The sequence below is a fragment of the Bacillus rossius genome, chromosome 6 (assembly GCF_032445375.1).
Source record: "Bacillus rossius redtenbacheri isolate Brsri chromosome 6, Brsri_v3, whole genome shotgun sequence".
In the NCBI taxonomy this organism is placed as follows: Eukaryota; Metazoa; Arthropoda; class Insecta; order Phasmatodea; family Bacillidae; genus Bacillus; species Bacillus rossius.
Window position 1 is genome coordinate 25646838 of NC_086334.1, and position 25501 is coordinate 25672338.

The following is a 25501-nucleotide window of genomic DNA, read 5'->3' on the forward strand; positions in this document are numbered from 1 at the left end:
CGCCAGTGTGTTGACGGACGCGGCAAAGAGCGTTGCTGTGGTTGGGTGTTACAGTGTTTACAAAACAGCGTGGTCCGAATCGTAGGTGCGTGGCGGTTTTTCAAGTGAGCGCACAATACGCGCTTTAACAATGTCAGAGCGATTTAAAGTGACAAAGCCTGAAGATCCTAACCTTTTCCCTAATTATGGTGCTACAACTGGATTGGAAAATGAAGATGCTGAGCAGACCACAGACTTAGACGAGAAACACCAAGGAAATTCTTTGGAAGAAACGCTAGGTATGACACTTCGAACTATTAATGTTTACTTATCAGAAAGTTAGAATTTTGTGTTAATTATATTTGCTGTAGATTTTAGTATGTAAATACAAAAAAAGGTTCATGTTCTAGGCAGGGTAATTCACATAAAATTTTCTTGTTGCAAAACTTGTTTTTTTAATTGCGAAATAATTTTCTTTGCAATGCGAAGGATGAGTTTAAGCCAATCAGTGCTTCGAGAGCTTTGCTCGAACGTCAGACGTTGCATTCATCCTATGCTCTTCATACCATATAGCATGCTTTTTTTCACCAGAAAGCGCGCGAATAGACGAAAAAAGTTTTTTTTTTCCAAACTGCATTAATGATACTAATCATTTATTCATGTGCTTATTGAGCTGCTGATTGTAATTGAGATAAATATAATTTCGTCTCATAATTTTATTGGATTCCGTAGGATCATATTTTTGTCCCACTGATAAAAGCTTCCACAACAAATATATGGCAGCACAATATTCACCGGCCGCCAGCGATTTGTCATTGCACTATAATTGTGAATGGATAAAACAATTGCAGTTGAGTCAACTACAGGTGTTCTGTATCACATCATACGACAATGTGAAATTGAAAAACAACGCGCTCTTTTTCAACGTATTTCTTCGTGTTGAATGCGACTTTGAAATTGGGGCTGACTAAAAATTTTATTGTAAATAATAAATATTTTAAGATTGAACTCTGAGCGTCTGGATTATATTTAACTGAATGAAGTTCAACAACGACTCCTAATTTTGTTGCTTTTGCAAAATTATTTCATTGAAGTAATTAGGAGTAACACCGTGAATATTCGTAAACTCTTGTTACTACCTCCAATTATTTAAATAAAATAATTTGGTGACAGCGATCAAAATTGGTGGTCGTTTTATAACTGCAATTTTGTTACAAATATGAGAATTTAACTGTTGCAAAAATAATAATTATGTACTTATATAACGATACATAACATTGCATTTTAAATACTACGAAATGAAACATTTACCTTGGAAAAAAAAATTCCTTTTGTTAGCTCTGCGTTGCTCTTTTCTTTACGTTCTCGGGTATCATCGCCTCGACCCACTCTACCGGCTGTGAAGAAGTTTCACTTTAACATGTAGCAGACGACTTAAAGGGAATACTCTGTTGCCTGTACAGACGTGTTTTCTGGCACTTTTATCCGGCTAGCCCACCACCGCCCATCCCGTACCCGCACCCCTAAAAGTTAGAATCGTAAAATTTATAGTCGTAAAGTCAACTTACAGAAGCCGTTTTCCTGGCCGGGACAACGTGATCAGTTCGTAACCACAATAGTTTTGGAAAACATGCCTTTCCACCCTACAACACGTGCAGGGTTTCACTGCCTGGACGGACACTAGCTCGGAAATGGCTGCACAGTTGTTTGGCGTGCTGGACTCGACGACTACTGGCTCCCAGGGTTTGGCTGCATCACCACCGACACGAGCTCCGTAGAGACATAGGCAGAGACCGGAAAAATTCGCGGATTCATTTGGTGATAGGCTAGAAGTCAAATACATATACCTTTTAGATGATTATGGTATTATGTACGAATCTCAACCAATTATAAACCTCCAACCAAAGAAGGATCGAATCACAGGCAAACCAGCTGAGACGACTCACAGCCAAATTAACTGGCGTTATTTGCCCGAGTGTACAGGGGAATGTGCAGTCTATCCTGAAGGCTATTGAAACCGCGAATTTTTCCAGTCCCTAGACATAGGCAACTTGAAGGTGTTTTGTAGAAGAGGTACAATGAGAGGCTGAGGATACCCACCCCCTTCATAACCATTCGGCCAAACCTGTGGTTACTCAAAGGAATGCCTACTATGCGGGTGTCGCAAGTAGCTTAGTCAAGTCCGCCACATCTGCGGTACCCCTCAGACAACCCAGGGAGCCGGGACGGTTGTCCGGGACTGTTCGGTCGACCACCCCGGAGCGGCGGCACGCCCGCGCACTCGGGTCAAGCCCGCCAAGTGCTGCATTCATCGGGGGTCGCGTCGGGATTTGCTGGCGCGGCGGCGGCGGCGCGCCTACTGTCTCACGCCTAGATCGCACTGCAGAGCGACTGGCGCCCACTGTTGCCAGATTTATACTACCCGGCGTGTTAGCAGTAACATCCTCAATTTTTTTATACCATCGTCAGTTATAATAAGCGTTAACATATTTTTAATTACACTATTTGTTGATTTTTCTAACACCACAAAATAGTGTCTGGATATACAGTATTATTACAGTTGTAGACTTGCTAAGAAAAAAATATTATTTTTCAAACCTAAACACTAATTACCATTTCACGTGAGAAACTATTTATAACAGACGGTATCTATTAATAGAGACCGGAAAAATTCGCGGTTTCAATGGTCTTCAGGATAGACTGCACATTTCCCTGTACACTCTGGCAAATAACGCCAGTTCATTGGCTCCTGTCTTGTAAGTCGTCTCAGCTGGTTTGTCTGTGATTCGATCCTTCTTTGGTTGGAGGTTTATAGATGGTTGAGATTCGTCCAGATGAACAGTAAGCCAATAGCAAAATCATCTAAAAGGTATATGTATTTGACTTCTAGCCTATCGCCGAATGAATCCGCGAATTTTTCCGGTCTGTAACTATTAATAACAAGGAATTTCGTTAAACAATGTGCTCAACTCTGACAAAGCCAAAATTTTAATATTAAATTATTTAAAAAAATAGTCACAAAAATTTGAAACCAAGATGGCGTCTTTCAGTTATGTCTAGAGACCGGAAAAATTCGCGGATTCCTTTCGAGAAAGGCTGGAATTCAAACTCATTTAGCTTAATGCTGCATCAGTGATTGGACCGCAATTTACCTGAAGGACTCTGAGCCAATTTACAAACACTCAACATAAGAAGTATCGAATCATAAGAATCGCAGTAAACAGGTGTCTCGAGTCGGTAGCCAATGACAAGGTGATAGTTACCCGAGTACATAGAGAATCGTGGAGTCTATCCTAGTGGTCATTGAAACCGCGAATTTTTCCAGTCCCTAGTTATGTCTCATTAGTAGAGACCTGCAAAATTCTCGGATTCAATGACCTCCAGGATAGACTCTACTACACTCTACATACTCGAACAAATGCCACCTGTTCATTGGCTTTTGACTTGTGAGTCGTCTCGACCGAGTGTCTGTGATTCGACACTTCTTTGAGCGCGAGTCTCTAATTGGCCCTCATTACTCCAGATTAATAGTGAACCAATTGCAGAAGCAGCGCTAGGGTATAATTATTTGAATTGTAGCATATCACGAAATGAATCCGCGAATTTTGCAGGTCTCTACTCATTAGAAGTAACATTTGAATAGCTTTAGATGATTCTCTTGATGAAATACAAGAAGAATTTTTTTTTCAAAATTCTGAACTCAAATTTTCCTTCATAAAATATAATGTTTCATATACATAAAAAAAATTACCATTACCGACCTTATAAAATTGTGTATAAAACGTTTGTATCCTATGGTGTTTATCTGGCACAAGAGCACACCGAAGCAGTCAGCAATAATGGCAGAAATCGTATATCGCAAAGACAGAGTAAATGCACATTGCGAACTAAGAATTCGTTAGATTGCAATATTGAACGCTCGCGTCAGCGGCTTCTTTCTTGTAATTTACCGGTCGACTCCAAGAGAAGCCATTGCCTTATTTGACCGAGACACTTAGGAGGCGTTTGCTTCCGCGTTAAATTACTGTGATTGGTTTGTTTACAGTAGACATGTGCCTGAAAGAAACTCACCCAATCACGAAACACAGAATGTGCTATGTGTTTTAACACTCAGCTAGTCTCGAAATCTTTTCGCGAAAAATACATGCTCCTGCTTATTAAGTGAATAGTTTTCTTGCAATGGGAAAAACCGATCTGACGCGATATCGCCATTGGTGGCTTTAGCTGGTTGTCACAGAATAACATCAGGATAGACAACAAAGACGAATACATAAACAGACAGAAAAAACCAATGTCAGCTGATGCCAAATGTTACATGCTTGGATAAACACTGAAGACATGTCATTACAGATGACAACGACTAGACAGTTGCAACAAGAACAGTAAACACTACAAAAACAATAAATCCAGACACCACACCGACGCACCGGCGAACGTCGTGGTCAGCCTATTGCGTTCGTATTTGCTGTCCAAGCATATGACATTTGACATCAGCTGATATTGGCGCTTTTTCCCCGCGTGCTTAAGGTTGTTAATTCCCGTTCCAGATCATTATTTTATTTACACTGTTAAACTTTTCGACTTTGAGTGGCTGAACTTTCACTATATAATTTTATATATATAAAATACGCATATATATGCGTGTGTGTATAGCGCATACTTTTGCATAATTAGCTGGAAAATCTGCATTTTAACGATTTGTGCCATATGAATAAGGATAATGAATTAGAATATAATAATGCTAATAGCCTACTTAGGTTTGAAGTCAATTTTACTGACTTCTATTTGATATGGTTTAATTTCATTCAGAAAAAGGTATGTAATTTTACGTAGCTTTTTAAAATGCTCAGAATTTTTATAATTTCTTCTTTATCGTCAGTCCTGAAGTGTTTTATAGGACAACCAATAATGGCGTATGTCTAAGACAATATGTTGAATTAAGGTCTAGTTTTTTTTCACTTCTGTTAACATGTAATTTTTATCATTCATTGATATAACGAATACAACCTTTTTTTATAAAAGAGAAAATAAATTGTTTTCGTTGTCATAATGTTAGTAGAGTGAATTTCGAACAACTATAATGTTCATACTGGACACATAATCTATTTAGCTAATATTATATTTGTATTGATGTTTCATTCAAGTATATGTTTTAAATCATAGAAAAGATTATAAAATATTCTATATTTTTTTATTTTGTTTTATCATGCTTATTTATTTGTGCAATCAATATTGGGTAGCTATTCAGGCAAAGGTTAACAAATAACTTTAGTTGGAGGTACTGGGACGACACAAAGCATAAATGCCGGGGTGAGAATTCGAACTCAGTCTTACTTCAAACACTACTTTGTAGAGATACAGATTAACAAATTAACAAATTAACAAATTTACAAATATCTGTAATTTTGCGTAAATATTTCTGTTTCATTAAAAAAAAAATGACAGTCTACCACTTCAAGTTGCTCAATCTTGAAAGCCCAAATATTTTATAAATGTATATATTAATTAAGTCATTTATAGGGGCAGGCGAAAAGATCTAAACGCCTATTGGTTTCTTCCTTGTGATTGGCGACTATCTGCGAGACTTATCTCTCCGGGCCATTCAGGACACGTTTGCTTCCGCACTGAATTACTGGGATTGGTGTTGTTACAATCGCTATGTATCTGGGAGAAACTCACCAAATCCTAAAACACAGACGATGCTACAGTGTTTTAACTTTCAGCTTGTCTCGAAATCTTTTCGCAGAATCTGCACGCCCTTAGTCATTTACTATGCCCTTATTGTATCTTTACCTTTATGTAAGTTGCCTAAAACTAGTTCGTGAACGATGGGCTCCTCAGTGTGTCAGCCATGTCGAAGAGCGGCGCAGGCGGTCTTGTCCCGCTATGTCTGGAGGCACTTCTCTGAACGTGACCTTGAGATGATCGCCTGGGGCGAGTCCCCCCAAGAATTGGAGAGGTCGCTCGCTCCCTTCGACCCGATGGGCCCGCATGCTCCGCAAGTGGCTTGGCGCTCCCGACGCGCCGCGGTAAACAGGCTATTTACGGCCGCGGAAGACGCCTGTCATCTGGACCCCACGCACCAGTGCCTCCCAGTCAAGTGGCGGCCGAATCTACGTCACGGGGCCTCCCGGCTCGTTAAGTTGGCAATCAACAACGGAGAATTTAGTTCCTGCGACTTGCTTAAGGGGTGTAGCTCCCTAAATTGTTTTGCGTCTGTCTGAATTATTACGTCAATAACATGGCCACGTTTGATTATTTTGTAAATAGTTTTATCTCTTCAAACAGTGTTAGATCATAGTTTTGAGAGTCCTAAAAGGCCAATCATTATTTCATTCCTAGCATGATTTGAAAGCAGGAGATCGCGTATTATGCAATTTTAAACTGACCAATTTTATGTTGCCTTTTTCATTAAACTTTTTAATTAGGTTTTCTCAAAACCATCACAATCTCAGGTTTCTATATATTTTTTTGGAAAACAACATTTTTATTGATTTTTGTATGATATCCTAATATTATAGATTTCCACGACAAAAGCTGCTTACCTTCAAACGTTTTATTCAAAACTGTTTACCACACGATTGCGTACCTCGAGCTCATGCAAGGTTTTAATCATAAACTGGCCCGTAAACTATCGAAACCGTTAAATAATTATTAGATTGATAAAACCATTTATCAGTAACTACCCGTTGTTATGTAATGAATTTATTCAAAATTAAGAGCAAAAATATGAACTTAAAGAAACGTGATAATTTAGGATACTACCATCTTAAGCTTTGCGAATGGGGACTAGGCCTCGATATCCTGGATTTTGAAATAATTTGCCATAGCTTGCAATACAGTTTTCGTGTTAAATATTTTAGCTCGTCATGGCATAGGATGTATTATTGGTTTGTCTACTTGTTGAAGTCAACATTCGATACTGGGGTTATTATTGACATTTATAGTTACCTGCGTTAAAAAAAATCAGTATTGTCTCGACGGTAACATATTGGAGGTTATCAGTAAATATCATATTGTAACAAGGTATAAAATCTTACTAAGATATTATGTATACGTCATCATTTCTTACATAAATTAGGATAAACAGGTAAAAATTTTAGCGAAAAACGAAGTGCCAATTATTGCACACCTTAGTTTCGAGACAACCTTGTACGTATGAGGGGCTCCAGAATATTGGTGGCATAAGTAAAGAATTCTGCAGTTTGAGTTTTCCATGCCAAATTATAATTTGAAAGTTTCAGAGGTGAAATTCGTAGTTACGAAATCTTTGACGTACATATGTCGGAGCATCTCATATAGTGCGTGAAGCCACTGAAACAAACGCTCCCAATGCACGAGAAGCAATAACGTTTGGAACAGAGTGAGGTAGCCACTAGATAGAACTGTGGAAGTAAATGGGCGATTTCTCTCTCTTTCCAACACACGCCGGCTGCCAAAGCGCTGTCCTTGTTTCTGCGCGCGCTGTTGCCAAGTATCACACGATTTGAAATTAAATGTATTGGATATTGTTTGTTGATTTATCAAGTGAACATTACAATTTTCGTATGCATTTTTATCATTGAATGCGCGTGAATTGTTTCTTCTAAGTTTAAAAGATACGATTTATTACAGATTTGTAAGCGTTCAAGTAGGTTTAGTCCTAAAACATTATAAATTACTAAAACGGATTCTTGAAATACTTCTCGTCCACTTAGGATTCCAAAGGATACATCCATCTAACTTATTCGTAACTTGTTAGATATATGGCAACAGTGCGTGCCATAACAAGCCGTGCGCTGCAACCTAGGCGTAAGACGGTCTACCTGGCATCGAACCGCTACGACCACCCTAATTTCGGATTTCCCTTGGATTTCCCGGAATCACATCAGGTAAATTCTGGGAAGGCTCCTTACTATAGACCGAGGTCAATTAATTCATAACATAACAGAAGCGAAAAGAATAAAGAAACGGGAATAAAAGTTTAGTTCACATCTGGTTGGCATGATATGGTAAAACACCAGCACTTCTTATTAAACATTGTAGTGTTTATCAGGCACGTAAAATTGAGTGACCTTTCTGATAACCGACTTCAGTGTAGATACTTACAAAGAAGGAAGGACTAGGTTTCCGGTCTTCAAACTTAATTCTGCGAAATGGTTGTTCTTGAAAAAGGTAACAGGCCTTACTTAAGGATCGGCACGCATATTTTTCAAACTATAATGCCTCGATATTCTTCTCCTGTCTTCCGCTCATTTAGGTTAACGGCATCCCATTTCTCACAGAGCATTGAAGAAAAATCGCTTTTCAACTTTTGAATCCATGAATAATAAAGGCTGGATGCTGGCCATGCTCTCGCCCAAGGATATTCGCTTTCAAACCCAAGTTTTTTTTTGTGACAATTACAGATGCTAATTTTAATTTTGAACAATTAATACCATGGCCTGTTATTATGAAGTTATTATATTTACTGTTCTCGTAATGGTAATTTAAACTGTATGCATACTGTTTATAAAAACTGTGAACTGCCTCGTAAATGGCTGCATAACCAAATTGGTACCATTAATTATTGCAGTTGCATAGAATTCTTTTTCTTGTATTAGCATAAGTTAAGGACCTTTCAGATCTGGTACTTAAAGAAACTCTGTGAAGCACAACGTACTTGTCCATGTAGTATATTTGCAAGTCGACATGAGCGGTGTAACTGGCTGGTAAGTGTCCAGGCTTTTAAGTATGTGTTTAGTTTAGTATGTAAATCACAAGAAAAAAAAACATAGGTGCTTGAACGCTTGAACGAAAAGAGCCCATGAACTCGTAAATTACCCACGGCGCGTGTACGCAAGGCAGACCGGACCACCGACTGGTGTATGGTCTGTGTCGGGTAACTTGTCTCGAGTTCGACAGTTCTCAAAAAGCAGCATCCGCGGCGTACCCATTTCCCAACTGTCACATGCAAAGCATCGCGTGACGTTTGCCCGTGAACGCCGACGACCGACGATAAGTCGTCGTCGTCGTCGTCGGCAGGACATCACCGGGCACAGAAGGACACGCGGAGCCGTCGAGTTGCAAGAAGACCAGTCACAGGACGCGGACTGTACCTCGGAAGGGGGCTCTGCTTACGTCAGCGTGCATCAGCTGCTGGCCGGGCTCGTGCGGAGAGGTCGCTGACTCCGGGCGGGGAATACCCCCTGCCTTGTTCGCGACGAGCCCCCGCCTCTGCCCCCTCGGGCGAGCTATTTGTTCGAGGCGTTTCGCCGCTCTGCCCTGCTGCGACGGGGCCTCAGGACGATGTCTTGTTGCAACCTGTTTTTGTGTACAATATGTTAAAAAAAAAATCTAGATTTTTACAAAAGATCCCTTTATAAACCAGATGCCAAGAGACAGTTTGTAATGCTACCAAAAAAAAAATATATATATATATGTTGTAAATTTAAACAATACAAGGCCACGGTTATTTTTTGTATATATGATATACATTTTTAGAGATAATACCGAGTAGCCTATTTATTTCACGAACATTGGCGCATAGTTTTATAATTTAATTTAGGGTTCATTCGTATTTAAACATGGAAAAGATAATCTAATATTCAAAAATTTTACTTTATTTTGTGCGCAGTTAATACTGGAAAGCGATCCAGCGAACGGTTTACTAATAACTTTAACTAATGTAGTAGGTACTGGGACAACACAAAGCATAAATGTCCGGGTAATAATACGAACCCACTATAACTGCGTACTCTATTTTGTAGTGGTACAGCCGTTTTCATGTAAATGTACAAATATCTGCAAGTTTACATGAATATTTCTGTTCCGTTTACAAAAAATAAGGGCGATAGAACATAACTTGGAGAACACACATCACCATGTAATAAATTCTCGAGGGAAGAGGGGTGTTAAAACCTTGCCCGCTGTTTGCTTTCAAATTATTTCCATTTGTTGGTGGAAGTAATAGCTTTTTATAGTATTTGGGAAGTGGGGGAATATATCCCCCCTGCGTACGGCACTGAGAGGGTGGTCTGTGCTGTGAATTTAAATTATTAGAAACATGCCGGAAAGAGACGTTAATGACAGGCACGCTCCTGGCATTCCTTCTGCAATTTGCAAACTAGCCAATTTTTTGTCGGTGTGATCGCTAAACGGTTCTCGCATCTGGCACGAGTCATGGAAAACATTCTCGGCATGCGATTTTTCTGTTTCGCTTGCATTGCCGTCCGCAAGCCCGCGCGTGCGATGCGTGCCGATCCTTCTCTTGCCCGATGCGTGATCCGTCTCGATGATGCGTGTCGACCCATCTCTTGCCCGATGCGTGATCCGTCTGGATGATGCGTGTCGACCCATCTCTTGCCCGATGCGTGATCCGTCTGGATGATGCGTGTTGACCCATCTCTTGCCCGATGCGTGATCCGTCTCTATGATGCGTGTCGACCCATCTGTTGCCCGATGCGTGCACAGATCCACCTCGTCGGAGATCCCGCAGCACGAGTGACGACGGCTGATGCGAACTGCGCGTTTATATCGTCTGCTGGAAAGCGCCTTCTAAGCGCATCTTCGGTTGAGTTCCTAGAGTACGTTGTACGCTGACGTGTTCTTGTCTGGTTGCGTTCCATCACCCCACTAACGTTTGTACCACGTCTTTGCAAAGATGGAGCTCCGTTAGTTATAGAGTATACGCGCGCAGATAAACCAGCGTCTTGACGCCAGCTGGGTCATTTGAGACGGTAACTTTCTACAACAAAACTGTGCCATGATCTGTAGCAAGCAGAGATGGTTTGAGACTTTATTTTGGCTGCGTGCAAAAATAGGTTTTGGCATCTCTCCTCATTTTTTTTTCCAGCTGGCACCATTGGCACGGAGTCTTCTTCAGTCGAATGCTTTTTAAGGTGAACAAACTTATAATTTTAATAAACAAAACTTAAAATAATACTTCTTAGCTTTATTTCAGCGCCCTTGTGGAGTTAAATGTTACATGGAGATAAACGTCAAGGGATTTGATATCATGGTAGAGCTAAAGAAAATAACACTTATAATTATATTCATTTTAATATTCTCTGAGATAAAGATATTTGTTAGCAAGCGCCCTCTTCAGTCCTGCGTCTTGTGCGGCCGCGTGAATTTGTACTATTGAGACGGGATGATAAGTGCGACGCTCGCTGGTGTTTCTAGCACTATGTCGCCTCTAAGCGCAAGGCTCTGGCCTGGCACTTAGTCTTCTCGTCGTGCATAGGATAGGTATAGGTGAGAGCAGAGAGGTAACCGTAGCATTATATTAGGAAGAAGTAAAGATAAAGGTGTAGTGAAAGTTACGTGAGTCCTTTCGAGAATCTGTACCGGGTGTTTCAAGCATCAGAATTATTCCGAAAACAGGCTTTTTAGCCATTTGGAAAACTTAATTCGGAAACAGAACTACTCATCCGCCCTCTTAAATACTTTTCGTAAAAATATGCCACTCGGATATCTTGATCAGTTTAAAATCGCGTTGTTTCTTCTGAAGCTCTGATCACACAATAAAGATTTTTTTTTATAATTTTACAAAATATTCCTTTCGAAACCATTTGCCAAGGAATAGTTAAGAAAAATATTGTAACTTTGTACAACACATGTCTATGGTTATTTTTGCATATATGAAATATGTTTTTTTTTTTTTAGATAATAATGAGTATTTATTACGAAAATTGGCTCATAGTTTAAAATCTTAATTGATGTTTCATTCAAGCATATATTTTAATTCATGGAAAAGATAATCAAATATTCTATAATTGGACTTAATTTTTTACCATGCTTATTAATGTGCGCAGTTTAAAGGATAAATTCTCGGGTAAGAATGGCAACCCAGAATTAGGCCCTACTACAACATTATTTTGTAGTGATACAGTTGTTTTCATGTAATTGTACAAATGTACAAATATCTGTAATTTTACGTGCACAGTTCTATTCCATTTACAATTTTTTTTTTATTGTGTATAGATATTTCTTCGGTGACTACTCTCACACACCAGCTCAGACCGGTTTGTCACTGAAGCAATGCATGTAAAGGGTGTGTCGCAAGCAATCATTGTCACGTCACGACTGCTGTAGCAGGTCTCGTGGTCTGGTCGTACACAGCTCCCGAGCTGTAGGATCCAGCATGAGTTTCAAGCGACCAACTGTCGCACAATTTCCCCCGAAAAAATTTCACTCGTTAGACTGCGATAAGGCCTGCCCTCTGTAGCTGTTTCTGTCCTTGTGATTTGCGACCATCATACGCGAGAGAAGCCACTACTCTACTTTGTTCAACCATTCTTCCGTCATTACCTGTGTGCTCATTTCCATTATGACGGGCACTTATGGTGCCAACTTTACTTCCAGTGAAGTCATGATACTTCATAAATAGAATTATTGAAGGTCAGGTGATTTTTAAAGATAGCACAAATGAAAGCAAGTTATTGATCAGATACAAACCACCTGTTTCAAGTCAACAAATATTCATCCTTATTCACTTTTTATTTTTAAATATTCACTCATATAGTATTATAATTGAATATTTCTTATTATGCAGCTGGATGCAGATCGATTAGTATGTTCAGTAAAGAAAGACCTGTTTTATATAATCCATCTTTGAGGGCGTGTCACGACAACAATTTGATTCCAAAAATTTCAGAATTATTATTCCTGTGTTCTTCAACATTGAGGTCTTTTGCTTGCATATTAAAAAAAAAATCAGAATATATGAGAACAAAAGGCTTATACAGTTGTTGCCGGGAAACATAGTTTTTTTTTTATCAATTAACAGCAATTGCGTGTTTCCTAGTCCGTCTACACTCTACGTGGCTGAAAAAAAAACTGAAATCGTTGGTGCATTTGTTGTTCTTCTTTTAGCGGTGGATCCAGAAAGCTCATGAAGGCGTGAAAAAAAAGGGGGGAGGGGATGGTATGGTTTTTGTTCGGAAATAAATTTTTTTTCTGAGGATATATAATTTTATCCTGAGTCAGTCGTTATCGAAAAAAAAAAAAAAAAGAAAGTTTTCTTCAAACGCCTTACCCCTTCCTCTCCGCTCTTGGATTCTCTTCTGTATTTTTAAAAATTTAATTAGGTTACATCATCTGGCATACAGAACTTATATGCTTTTGAAATAAGCAGCTTGAAAAACAAAGTTTATATATTGGTTGGAATCAAACCATGTGGCGAGATAGGATTATCACCATCGCAGTTATAAAGTAGTCTGGAGAACTCGCCTATACGCACTTCGAAATCGTGCGTGAAACGTTGCGTCCGCCTGCTGTTTAGCGGGGCGGATCTAACAGGGCTAACAGACCTAACACGACCGCTAACGAAGGCCGCACTCGGCACGCTTGCGGCACGAGCACTTGCAGCTCACGTGCCGAGGACACGTGACACCGGCGCGCCCTCCGGTCGGCCAATGCCCGGTCTACAGTGGCACGTGAAAGGAGACGGATCTCGCTGAACATATTTTCTACCCGCACGGATTAGCTCGTCAGTGCTGATGAGCTCCGTGTGACAAGCATATAGCTCAGGAGTGGGGCATTCGATGGTGAAAAGGGTGAGGGAGACTATTGAGCGCCCTAATCTTCACTCTCGGCAAGCGTTGGGAGTGCATTTTTCGTTGTACTGAAAACTCAAATAGTTTTATTTTCGAAAATTAAATTAAATTGCATTTAGAGCTGTGAAAATATTTTTTATAGACATTTGTAATAAGATTTGGTATCATGTTTTAGCTATCATATACCCATTATTGATTTTTAGATTCAACTGAAGACATGGACACTTGAGACTTAAGATCTGTTTTCAAGTTTAATAACTTGTGTTCCAAATATTTGTTTATCCTGCAATATTTCCCAGCTCTCTATCAGCGAAGTTTCACTTCTCAGGCGAGTGTCGACCAAAAACCAATTTTTTCCATTGCAGTTGCATTCTGCAACCTGTTAATTAATTAAAAGCAGTTAAAATGCCAAAAAAAATAATGCAAATATGTTATTTATTCATATTCCATGCTAAGAATTTGTATAAATATATTAACATTGAAATTATAACAAAAAATAAAAATTCTGATAAATCTGAAATGACGAAAGGTGTTACAAACATCGAAAGAAAACTATTTTACTGACTTGACAGAAAAATAACGAAATATCACATGAAACCACATATTCTAGTTCGCTACCAAACTATAATTATTTTTAAGCAAATTCATTTGTCAACCCAGTCTCGAGATACGAGAACTGAAGACGCGGGTGACAAGCGGTCTACTCTCCGGGCTACTCCTAGCCCAGGAAACAAAGGTTTCAACCTGTGAAAAATTTGTCCAAAGCTGAATTTTTGCACAGTGGTAGAGTCAACTATGCTTAATAACATACCGAAAGTTTACCGCTGTAGACCTTGTGCGTATCACTGAAAATTTGCAGTTAAGTCCTAGATGACAGCGACATGCAGCAGTTCATTAAAATGCTTCCCATTTTCGCACTTTTTACCGTAGACTCTCGATAGCTATATGAAAATAATCTTAAAGCACTACTACTCACATTTATAATGAATAAAGTTCTAAAAGTTAATATTAAAGGTAAGAAAAAAAATGTTAAATTAATGAAATAAGTTTTTTTACATCAGTCAAGGCAATAAAAACACAATTCACTTAAACATAAAGGGTCTTACGCAAATATTTCTTTTACAAAAGTTGTTGTATAGTTCTTAAGATTTTCAGGGACATATCTCTCAAAAGTCTAGCTTAATTTATAGGATCACTAGAGACTCCCGAGCTTATCAATGTCGTCTACGCACTGCGACAGAGCCACAGCCGCAAGCGCTGTGGCAACTCTCACTCCCACGAAATCGAAGACTTTTAATCTTTGTAAAATTTGCTCCTAACTGAAATTTAAAACAGTGGTAACATTCAAGTTTTCTAGCAACATTTGAAATGTTTACCTCCGCAAACCTTGCGCGGAACACCGAAAACGATAAGTTAAGTCCTAAATAATACTTTATTGACCTCTCAACAATATGGCACTATAACGTAATTACTATAGTATACTTTCAGAATAGCAAACCAAAACTTACTCAAAACATTATTCTCAATGATTAAATTTAAAAATCTTTCACTACGTTTGACTAAATATGATATTTATTCAATAATATTAGAAGAGAGGTGTTCTGATAAAAAGGGCACAAATGAAAATACGTATTACAAAAACACGTAGAGCCCGATGTGAAAACATTAAATAAAAGTAGTTTCAAAGTTCTTAAATTTAAATTAGTTTATTTATTGAGATCTTGGTACAATGTGTCTGACCGCTAAAGCGATCCGAGCCGCGTAGTGTATACTACTGCGAGGTTGTCGAAGTAGGCTCGGGTCGGGACGAATTTCGCCGTAAAGAAACAAAGGTTTTTAATACATGGAAAATTATCCCAAAGAAGAAACTTTCTACAATTGCAGAATGAACGTTTCTTAGTAACACATCAAAAGTTTACCGATGCAAACCTTGTGCGTCACGCCAAAAACGAGCAGTTAAGCCCAAAATGTCAATTTTTTGCAACGATCCACAATAATGGATATTGCATATGCAGTTTATGGAGTAGACTGACAGTATGGAACCCAAAATAATCTAGAAACATTGCCCTATCTGAGGATGATGATAAAAAGTACAAAGTTTAAACATCTTTCTATAAAATAGACAATTTAAATCATTAAAGTTAACGAATTCACTTTCATTCAATTTTTAGGAAATATAAATACATTTTACATAAACTTAAAGAGCCCAAAATGGAAGTCGCTTTAAGTAAACGTTGTTGCATATTTATTCATCTTTAAATTGGTATATTTTTTTAAGTGTCTCATACAATTAGTCTGACCACTGAAGCGATCCGAGCCGCGTAGTGTATACTACTGCGATGTTGTCGAAGTAGGCTCGGGTCGGAACGAATTTCGCTGTAAAGAAACAAAGGTTTTTAATACATGGAAAATTATCCCAAAGAAGAAACTTTGTACAGTTGTAGAAAGAACTTTTCTTAGTAACATATCAAAAGTTTACCGTTGCAAACCTTGTGCGTCACGCCAAAAACGAGCAGTTAAGCCCAAAATGTCAATTTTTTGCAACGATCCACAATAATGGATATTGCATATGCAGTTTATGGAGTAGACTGACAGTATGGAACCCAAAATAATCTAGAAACATTGCCCTATCTGAGGATAGTGATAAAAAGTACCAAGTGTAAACATCTTTCTATAAAATAGACAATTTAAATCATTAAAGTTAACGAATTCACTTTCATTCAATTTTCAGGAAATATAAATACATTTTACATAAACTTAAAGAGCCCAAAATGGAAATCGCTTTGAGTAAACGTTGTTGCATATTTATTCATCTTTAAATTGGTATATTTTTTAAGTGTCTCATACAATTAGTCTGACCGCTGAAGCGATCCGAGCCGCGTAGTGTATACTACTGCGATGTTGTCGAAGTAGGCTCGGGTCGGAACGAATTTCGCTGTAAAGAAACAAAGGTTTTTAATACATGGAAAATTATCCCAAAGAAGAAACTTTGTACAGTTGTAGAAAGAACGTTTCTTAGTAACATATCAAAAGTTTACCGTTGCAAACCTTGTTCGTCACGCAAAAAACGAGCAGTTAAGCCCAAAATGTCATTTTTTTGCAACGATCCACAGTAATGGATATTGCAAATGCAGTTTATGGAGTAGACTGACAATATGGAACCCAAAATAATCTAGAAACATTGTCTTATCCGAGGATAGTAATAAAAAGTACACAGTTTTAACATATTTATATAAAATAGACAATTTAAATCATTAAAGTTGAGAAATTCATTTTCATTCAATTTTACGGAAAAGTTAATACATCTTACATAAATATAAATAGCCCTACGTGAAAATCGCTTTCAATAAACGTTGTTGCATATTTATTCTTCTTTAAATGGGAATATATGTTAAGGGTCTCATACAATTGGTTTGACCCCTGAAGCTATCCGAGCCGTGTAGTGTGTACTACTGTGAGGTTGCCGAAGTCGGCTTGGGGTTGGGACGAATTTCGCTGTTAAGAAACATGGAAAATTATCCCAAAGCAGAAACTTTGTACAGTTGTAGAGTAAACATTTCTTAGTAACATGTAAAATTTTACCGATGATCCCTTGTGATCACACCAATAACGAGCAGTTAAGTCCTAAATGATAATTTCCCAAAAGATCCACAAAATTGTGTTTCGTAAATAATTTAATAGCTCTATAAATACTTTTTTTAAGTAGGCTCCCAGTATACAGCACACTTGGTTTGTCCTCAAACGCCCTACTACTACGGTAATAGGAATATGAAATCACTACAGACAAGATTTTGTTCCGTTTACTATGGTGAAACCAGAGCTAACCGAGAAATGACCGAACGTCCCGGAAAGTTGTGATATTTGACGATATTGCGCGAGTAGCACACCCGTACGTGACTACAGAGAATGGATAGTTTCCTTAACCGTTAGGATTTCTGGTACGAACACCCTCTCACAGGTAGGGTCATAAAATACGGTCAAACTCTTGCAAAAACATCCACCACCGCTCTTTGCCACTAGCAATCCAACGACGTCAGCTAGGCGCAGCACTCAAATACATTAACTTATAAAAAAAACTGAATATGTAATGCTACCTATACGTTTTACAACACAACTCGTGTTTTATTTATTTTCTGGAAAAAAACCTATTATTATAGGAATTATGTTGTAAAAGTGAAAAAAAAACTCACAGTACATTTACGATGTATCGTTTTATTCAATTTTTATGTAGTAAACTGATTTTAAAGAAGTAAATATATAATTTTTCATTTTGTCGAATACAGGCTACATTAAAATTTTGCATTGTTCTGATCGAAAATAAAACGATGTATCAGAAATAAAAAAAATTGTTGCTAAAAAATAATTTTTAATAATACAATTTTTGAAACAGAATAAATCCATGCAGATATAAAACCAGAGGTCCTCTAGAGTTTTTCATTTACAAGTTCCAAGCAGAAATCGTTTATTGTTAATTTTATTGTATCAAAAAACATTCATATAAGAAAAAAAATGCATATCTCATTACATGTAACATACACCCTCTCATATGAATTAGCTATGTTTTAAGTAATCCCTAAATAAGACCCAGTTGAATGAGTGTCGCAGTACGCAGTGTGTCGCAATGCCGCGCTGGAACGGCGGTGGCCGTGAGAGATCAGTACGGCCGCAGTACACTGCAACGCTTGGGCCGCTTTAATGAGCCAACTAATTACGTTAGACTCTTTATAAATATACCGTCTTAAAGCTAAAGGTATAACCAACAACATTTATTTGGACATTTTTCGCATTGGACTCTTCAAATTGGTGTAAATAGTATTTTTATCTGAGTGGCAAAGATAAAAAAAAATATGTCATGAATTAATCGCTTAATATCAAATCTTTAATATTAAAAATTTATGCTTTTTACAACATTAATGGCTGTATTAGAGTCTCAAGATTATTTTGGTAGTTTTATGGACAGTCTAAATTAAAAACTGTACAAATGGGTAGCATTTTAATGGACTGATGTAAGTCGCTGTCATCTAGGACTTAAATGCAAATTTTCGGTGATACGCACAAGGTCTACAGCGGTAAACTTTCGGTATGTTATTAAGCATAGTCAAATCTACAACTGTGCAAAAATTCAGCTTTGGACAAATTTTTCACAGGTTTGTGCCTTTTTAAATCTTGGTTTCCTGGATTATCCACCCACCCCCGACTTCTACGACAGCGACCTGACGTCATCAGGAGGGTCGTGAGGTCAAACGCTCTTAGTTTATGGCGGCCGTTTGCTCTGTGCTCAGAATAAAAGGTGGAATGGAGGAGAGTTTAGTAGGGAGAAGTAGGATGGTAGAGGGTGAGGGAGGGTGAGGAGGGGGTGATTAGGGGAAGTAGGTTATGTCTTCCACAGACAATTGCAGTTAATGATAATGAGTGGGTTCTCAATCGTTTGGAAGTCTCCACTTTTTATAACTGAAAATGTTTTCATCTTAACCAGTCCACCACCTAAGGCTTTTTCTCCCACGACATGTTGGTTATTTCATTTCATTTTTATTACTATAATTATAGGGCTTTTCCTGTAAATATGTCATGCTAGCTCTCTTGCATTTTATGTTTCGTCTAAAGTTTTCTCAACAGATATTTGCTAAATATTATCTGATATCGGTTAAATGTCACGCTAGTGTTCATAATTATACTCAGTTGCGTGATCTTTTACAGCTCCATAACATCGTTTAGTAAATATCTGGTGACGAATTATGCGTGTCCCAGCGGAAAAATCCATAGTGAATATAAGTAAAAAAAAAAAAAAAAAAACAATTCGGCCTGTGAGACAGACTTAATGAAACATGGATTGATTAAAATTTGAATGTGTGGGTCGTGGTGTAGCCTGCATTATAGTGGACATCACTCTTTAGGGCTATGAAAAATGTTATATTAAAGGCACTATCACACTGTAAAAATTGTGTCTCCAACTATATTTATTGGAGAGGTGATTTTGGACAAAAAATGTGGAGGTCATGGCCGAGACGTCACACGGCAGTCGGCAGGCCGCGCGAGGGGGGCTCGAACCCCGCGCCGCCCGCAGGAGCGGGTTCCCGCCCCGCCCCGCCCCGCCCGGGGTCGCCAGTGTGCCAAGGCCACCGGGAGGACCGGCCTTGCCACTCCGCGGCGCCAGGCCCCTCCCCCTTTTGAGAGTCCACGCACCATCTAATCATTACGGACAGGAAAAAAAAAAATTCATCGCGGATTCATTTCGCGATAGGTAGGAGCAGGTATTTTTCGCGAAAAAAAATTCTGAAAGCTTATTGGACTGCAACAAGCAGGGCCGCAACTAGGGGGGGGGGGGGGGCAAGCGGGGCATACACCCCGGGCGCAAAGCTGTGGGGGCGCCGAAATCGCTTGCATTGTAATTCCTTCCTACTACAACTGGTAACAGGTAAAAAAATTTTTTTTAACTTGTATGCCAGGAATGTCTAATCTGATTTACAATATAACGTTTCAACATAGCACCATTTTTCCGTGGGCGGGCCCCCGGACCCCCCCCCCCCCTGCTTTATTGGTGTGGTATGTGCAAAAAAGAGGGGGGGGGGGGGGCGGGGCGCATGAATCCATTCATGCCCCGGGTGCCAGAGACTATAGTTGCGGCCCTGGCAACAAGGTATACCCGCATCAGCTGGTTCTTCCTTGTAATTGCCGGACCGTCTGCGAGAGAAGTCTTTGCCTTATCTGATAGAGCCACTCAGGCCGCACTGACTTACTGTGATTGGTGTTGTAACAATCGACATGTACCTGAAAGAAACTCCGCCCAATAACGAAAAACGTACGATGCTACGGTGTTATGAATTTCAGCTAGTCTCGGAAGTTTTTCGCGAAATATGCATGCGTCCTACTTAAGAGGCACGACATCGCAAGGGCTGCGATGCCTGCCCTTCATGTCAGGTCGCTTGCCGTCGCGAGAGGGGCAGGAGGAAAGCAATGCGCAGGGGGAGGGGGGAGTTGTGATCGATGACGTCGCCGCCAGACCGGCAAGGTCTTCCTGCACACGACGTGAATAAGCCAAGACCGCCTCGGGGTTCGATTCTCGGTGGCGCCGCACACGTCGTGCTCGGGGAGCGATCGTTAGTTTACGCGGTAAGTTTTGTACACCACTATTTAGTTTTCAGAATATCAACCTACGTTTGGTGTAAAATGACTCGATGTTGTGGTGATTTTCCACAAGGAATGATGCCCGTTAGGCACACAGGGATAAAATAAAAGTGATTAAATGTAAACTTGCTAATAATGTTTTAAAATTAAATTACACACACCCCGTTATTTTATTATTATCACAACATTGTTATTCTACTCCATGATGACATTTTTCTAGGAAATTGTAGGTGTTGAACCATCAGAAGAATCGTTAATTCAAACGAAAACTATGTATTTCTACACCAATGTTTAGTTTTTAGAATATCAACTTACATTTAGTGTAAAATTACACAATGTAGTAGTAGTAAATTTGCACAAGTGATGTGTAAATACATACATTCAGTAATTGTTTTTTTCCGAACTACACGACAAAAATGAAAAAAAAACACTACCACCAAATGTGTAAATTTCAAAAAAAAAAAAAAAAAAATGCAGTGTATCACGAATCCGAAACTCTCGTCTCTGCCCTCCCGGAGTAAAAACAGAGTCCCGCGGATGACTGGTTCATTTCATAGGACGGTCGCGCTGACCTTCGCCCAATAAGGTAGCTTCAATCACTGCGATTCGCCAAATAACCAATACAACCGAGCCAGCGCAGCCACAGATTTTCTTACTTCAAAGGCTACATGATAAATTTTACCAAAACTTCTGACCAGTGATAATTATTGGACTGTTTACTGGTGTAATGATTAGTGTTGAGCTGAGCTATTGGCCGGGGAATCTTTTTATATTAGATTTTATTTTGCCAAAATATTGCAGTTAAAATTTTTTTACTAATTACTTTTAAATATCTTTGAGCTCTCAATGTTGTCAGCAGGCGTTGGTAGTTGTGAATAGTCTACGTTTGAATTAACCACGACTGCGATGACAAACTAACGCCTGGCGTTGAATACATACAGCGTCACATTGAAGTGAAGTTATGAAGCATTTTTACAAACAGTGACCAGGGTTTCATTTTATTCGTGTGTTTGTGTTTCTGCCTCTATTGCTTTTTGCAAGTTCTCCTATATCCGCTCTTTTTCATTAACTCTCTATTTTATTTGCAGAGAAATTGCTGTGAGACATAAAGGCTAAATAATAAACGCGTGTGAAACGATATCATGGATTAAACAGTATGGCTACCCGTTATAATTTTTTTGAAAAGTTTATGTTTGATTTTTGAGTATATATATGCGTGTATGTATATGTATGTAACTTTACGAAGGCAATAAAGCACGCGGGATGTAAATCTGTTGGCAAAAAAAAAGTGATAGCTTGTTTGAGGGTTAAAAAAATTGGATATCGGAAAATCGTCAGAACTTTATACGATAAACATTTATGGGATTAAAATATCAAACCTCATAGTTTTATTGAAGGTAAACCTTATTGAGCTAGACACGTATGGTTTATTTATATAAATATAAATAAAACAGTTTTAAACGTAGCTAATATAAATTAATAAAATTCAACCAAATATATGTAGGGGTTACAAATTTTTTTAATTTATTCCAATGTTTATTTTATTTTTAACTTAAAAATTTCATAAAGCTACCAGTTTTAATTTTTTAGATACAATTTGTGCAGATATATTATTTGTTCTCTCAATTTTACCGTTAAGAAAAATCCTTTTTGGTGCACCATTTGGTTTATACCTAAATCTGGCCGTTTTTAACTTGAAATACATGTAATAAATAAGTAATAAAATGCTTTAACAAAACTGTGAGAGTGCAGTTAATTAAATATATTATGTAAATCAAATTTACTGCTGCTGTCACGGCGATGTTAAATATCACTGTCTATGTTAAACCAGATGTTGAATCGTAGACTTTAATAGTTTTAAAAAAATAATTAAATAAATATAGAATAGGAAAATATTATTTAAAATTAGCTCGAACTAAATTCTATGTATAAAAATAAATTTATTAATAGTTTTCGATTTTACAATGCATAGCTACTGTTATTCGCTGTCATTATATAACTTACAATAAAAATAAACTTGAACTGTTGAATGTATTTATGCGATATGGCCTTGAATAAATTCCAAAGTTGTATATGGTCACGACAACCCTACCCCTCTTGTCGCTCCCCGAAAGTAATGTTTTGCGAGCGACCAAGCGTTCTGTGTCGCTGCTTCACCGACAGAAGACACGCAATGATATATAGTGCAGGCTAAAAGTCTTTCTAGCTGTCTCAGAACGAAAAATAGGAGCGTGAGGGGCAAGCAAGACGAAAGAGGAAGTATGGGAAGGGAATACGTGTCAGAGGGGCGCGGCCAAGAAGTTTGGAAAATCTCCTTAGACGCTCAAAACATGATGACTATTTAGTGCTCAAGGCCCTATCACACTGTAAAATTTTTGTCTCTAACTATATTTTTTGACAATAGGATTGGAGAGGTGATTTTGGACAAATATAGTTTTCCAATTTTCTCCATCAAATAAGGTTGGACAGTTGACTTTAAATATGTTTTAAATCATGCCACACTTTTAAAGTTTATTTTTGGACTCGAAATTTTCAATTTAAATCTCAATTTGAAATGCAAAAAGAAAAAATGCATCGCAGTGCTGGATGGATTTTATAATCTTGTAATGAAGTTTGTGCATTTTTTTAAACTTTTAAAACATTGGTTGATTTAATTCACTTTAATACTAGTTGCATTATAACATTCATTTCTAGTGATTTCTACAAGTAAAAGATGTATAATTTACCCAATGTTAACGGTATAAGTTAGATTACAAAAATTTACATGTCTGTCCACAAATTAGTCAAACTTACGCAAGTCCACAATTCACTGACTCCAATGGGGCTCGGCTCGATAGTGGTCTTACCGGTCATTGGTCTGAACAAACTGCGTTGTACTGCTCTCTCGTCCGCCGCACACACAACACCGTGCCAGATGCTCCGGTGCCCGATCATCCAATCTTCGCACAAGAAGCCCTTCGCTTCTCGCCTGCTATCGCTCGCCAAGTCACCTACCCTCTCTTCGTTCCACTACCCTCGCATGTCACCCTCCTCGTTGAGGCCACTTGCGCGGCCTCAGTCTCCCTGGACTTAATTATTTTTATATTGTATAAAGTTTATTCCAAGTTGATTTATTTTTCTTATTACACTGTTTCAGTATTATGTGTATATTAATTTTTAAATACTTTTTATAAGTGCTTCTAGCTTTTCTTTAATAAACTTGGCCGCCATCACATAGTGCGGTAGTGTGCAAACTCTAATTTAAAAATATTTTTTATTGGTATCAAAATTTTTACGAGTGCACTTATATTATTTATTTTATTTAGTGGTGTATTGTATTATTTATTCATTGTAATATTCTATTATACTTTATTTATTTTACGTTAATTATTCTTACTGTGTAGCGGTACTTACGAGAATTAACGAGAACTATCTAGCGGAGTGAGGGGTGGTAGAGAGGAGGGGGCGTGACGTCAGGTGACGTGACGAGTGCGATTCGGCTCCCAGCTGTTTGCGGGGGACTGTGTGTTTGACAGCCGGCCGCGACGGGGCTTTTTTTGCGGAACTGCTGGTGAAGTATGCAGTGTTAGCCCGTGCGAACTCGGATCCCAGCCATGGGGGACTTGCCTTTTAGTTCGTTACGTGAACGAGAGTTAACAGCAATAATAGTCTGTAATCATCGAAAATTGCTTAGGTTTGCTGCACTCAATGTTATTTAAATGGGTTTTAAGGAAAGTGGAATTTGGCACAGCTCGGCGATTTGGACGGTTATTGTTTGTTATCACTACTTCAATTCCAGTGGCGGTAATGCCATGGCTAGTTTCGCAAAGCATAAAATGCGGTGTTACACTAGCGCGCGACGGTGTGGGGCAAGTGGACAAGCCACAGAAGCATCGCGCTGCTAGCGGCGCAATAGTGAGTGGGGTTTATCCCCCACCACGAGAGTCTACTACATCGAAGGTATGCTTCAGCACCAAGTAAGTGACACGTACTTTATTTTCCCCGCTGGTACGAAGCCTGGTTTACAGAAGATGTGTTTTTGAAAACATAGTGCGGCGACTGGATTTAGCGTTGGAATATAAGGCCTGAAGAACGTCATAATTTTTATCCCCCCCCCCCCCCAGGGGCGCAACAACTAAATTTCCAAAGGGGGGCCAATATACCTTTTTATAAAGAATCATCGATCCCCCCCTATTGAAGCGGGGGGTCCGATGGTCCTCCCCCGGGAAATTTTGTATTTCAAGGTTGAAAATGGTGCTATTTAAGCAGTTTTACTATCTAAAAATTGATTACACAGCACTTTCTTTGCCCCCGTTTGCCCCCACTACAAGGTTTCAGAGGGGGGGGGGGGGAAATACCCTTGCCCCCCCTGTTGTTGCGCCCCTGCCCCCCCTCCTCCGTAAGAGACTTATGGGACTTTGATTTATAATTTGTTTTACTGTAATTTTTGTCTGTAATTAGTCTGTCAATATAGCAATTTAAAATGCCACCTAGAGTTTACCTTATAAGGCCTATTCCTTTTTGTTGGTATGAGTATACAATTTAATTTTCAATTATTGTGCCTATCACTGTAGAGATTCCGGGATTGTCGGTAAATTTAGTTAAGTATGCTAGTACAGCTATTTGCGCACTTGCCATTAGTTAAGTCAGTCTATGCGTGTCTCTTAATCTTAAATCCATTAGGAACTCAGGATGTTGTTAGTGACGCGTACACGGGACTGGCGTGGTGGGTGCGGACGTGAACAACTACCCCGGCATAAGGGGAGTTGGCCACATCGTTTATACAAAGTCTACTGTGAATCAGTAGAATCTGACTGTAAACCTGTTCAAAAACTGCCCCGTTTTTTAATAGTTTGGAGCAGTTTTAAGAAGTTATCCAGTGAAATTACACCGATCTTCAT

The 25501-nt window shown here is 38.8% G+C and overlaps 1 protein-coding gene across 3 annotated transcripts in view; it reads left to right on the forward strand.

Annotated features, from left to right (window-relative positions):
* The first annotated feature begins 21 nt into the window (after nucleotides 1-21).
* Nucleotides 22-25501, forward strand: part of LOC134532892 (solute carrier family 12 member 6) — a 474522-nt gene continuing 449042 nt past the window's right edge. For 2 of the 3 annotated variants that reach the window (XM_063369907.1, XM_063369909.1), the window contains exon 1: nucleotides 22-278. In XM_063369907.1, the coding sequence (XP_063225977.1) occupies nucleotides 131-278 (148 nt within the window). In that variant the 5' untranslated portion in view covers nucleotides 22-130. Of the gene's footprint in view, nucleotides 279-24538; nucleotides 24578-25501 lie in introns of those variants that run through there. The other variant, XM_063369911.1, reaches the window with a different exon arrangement.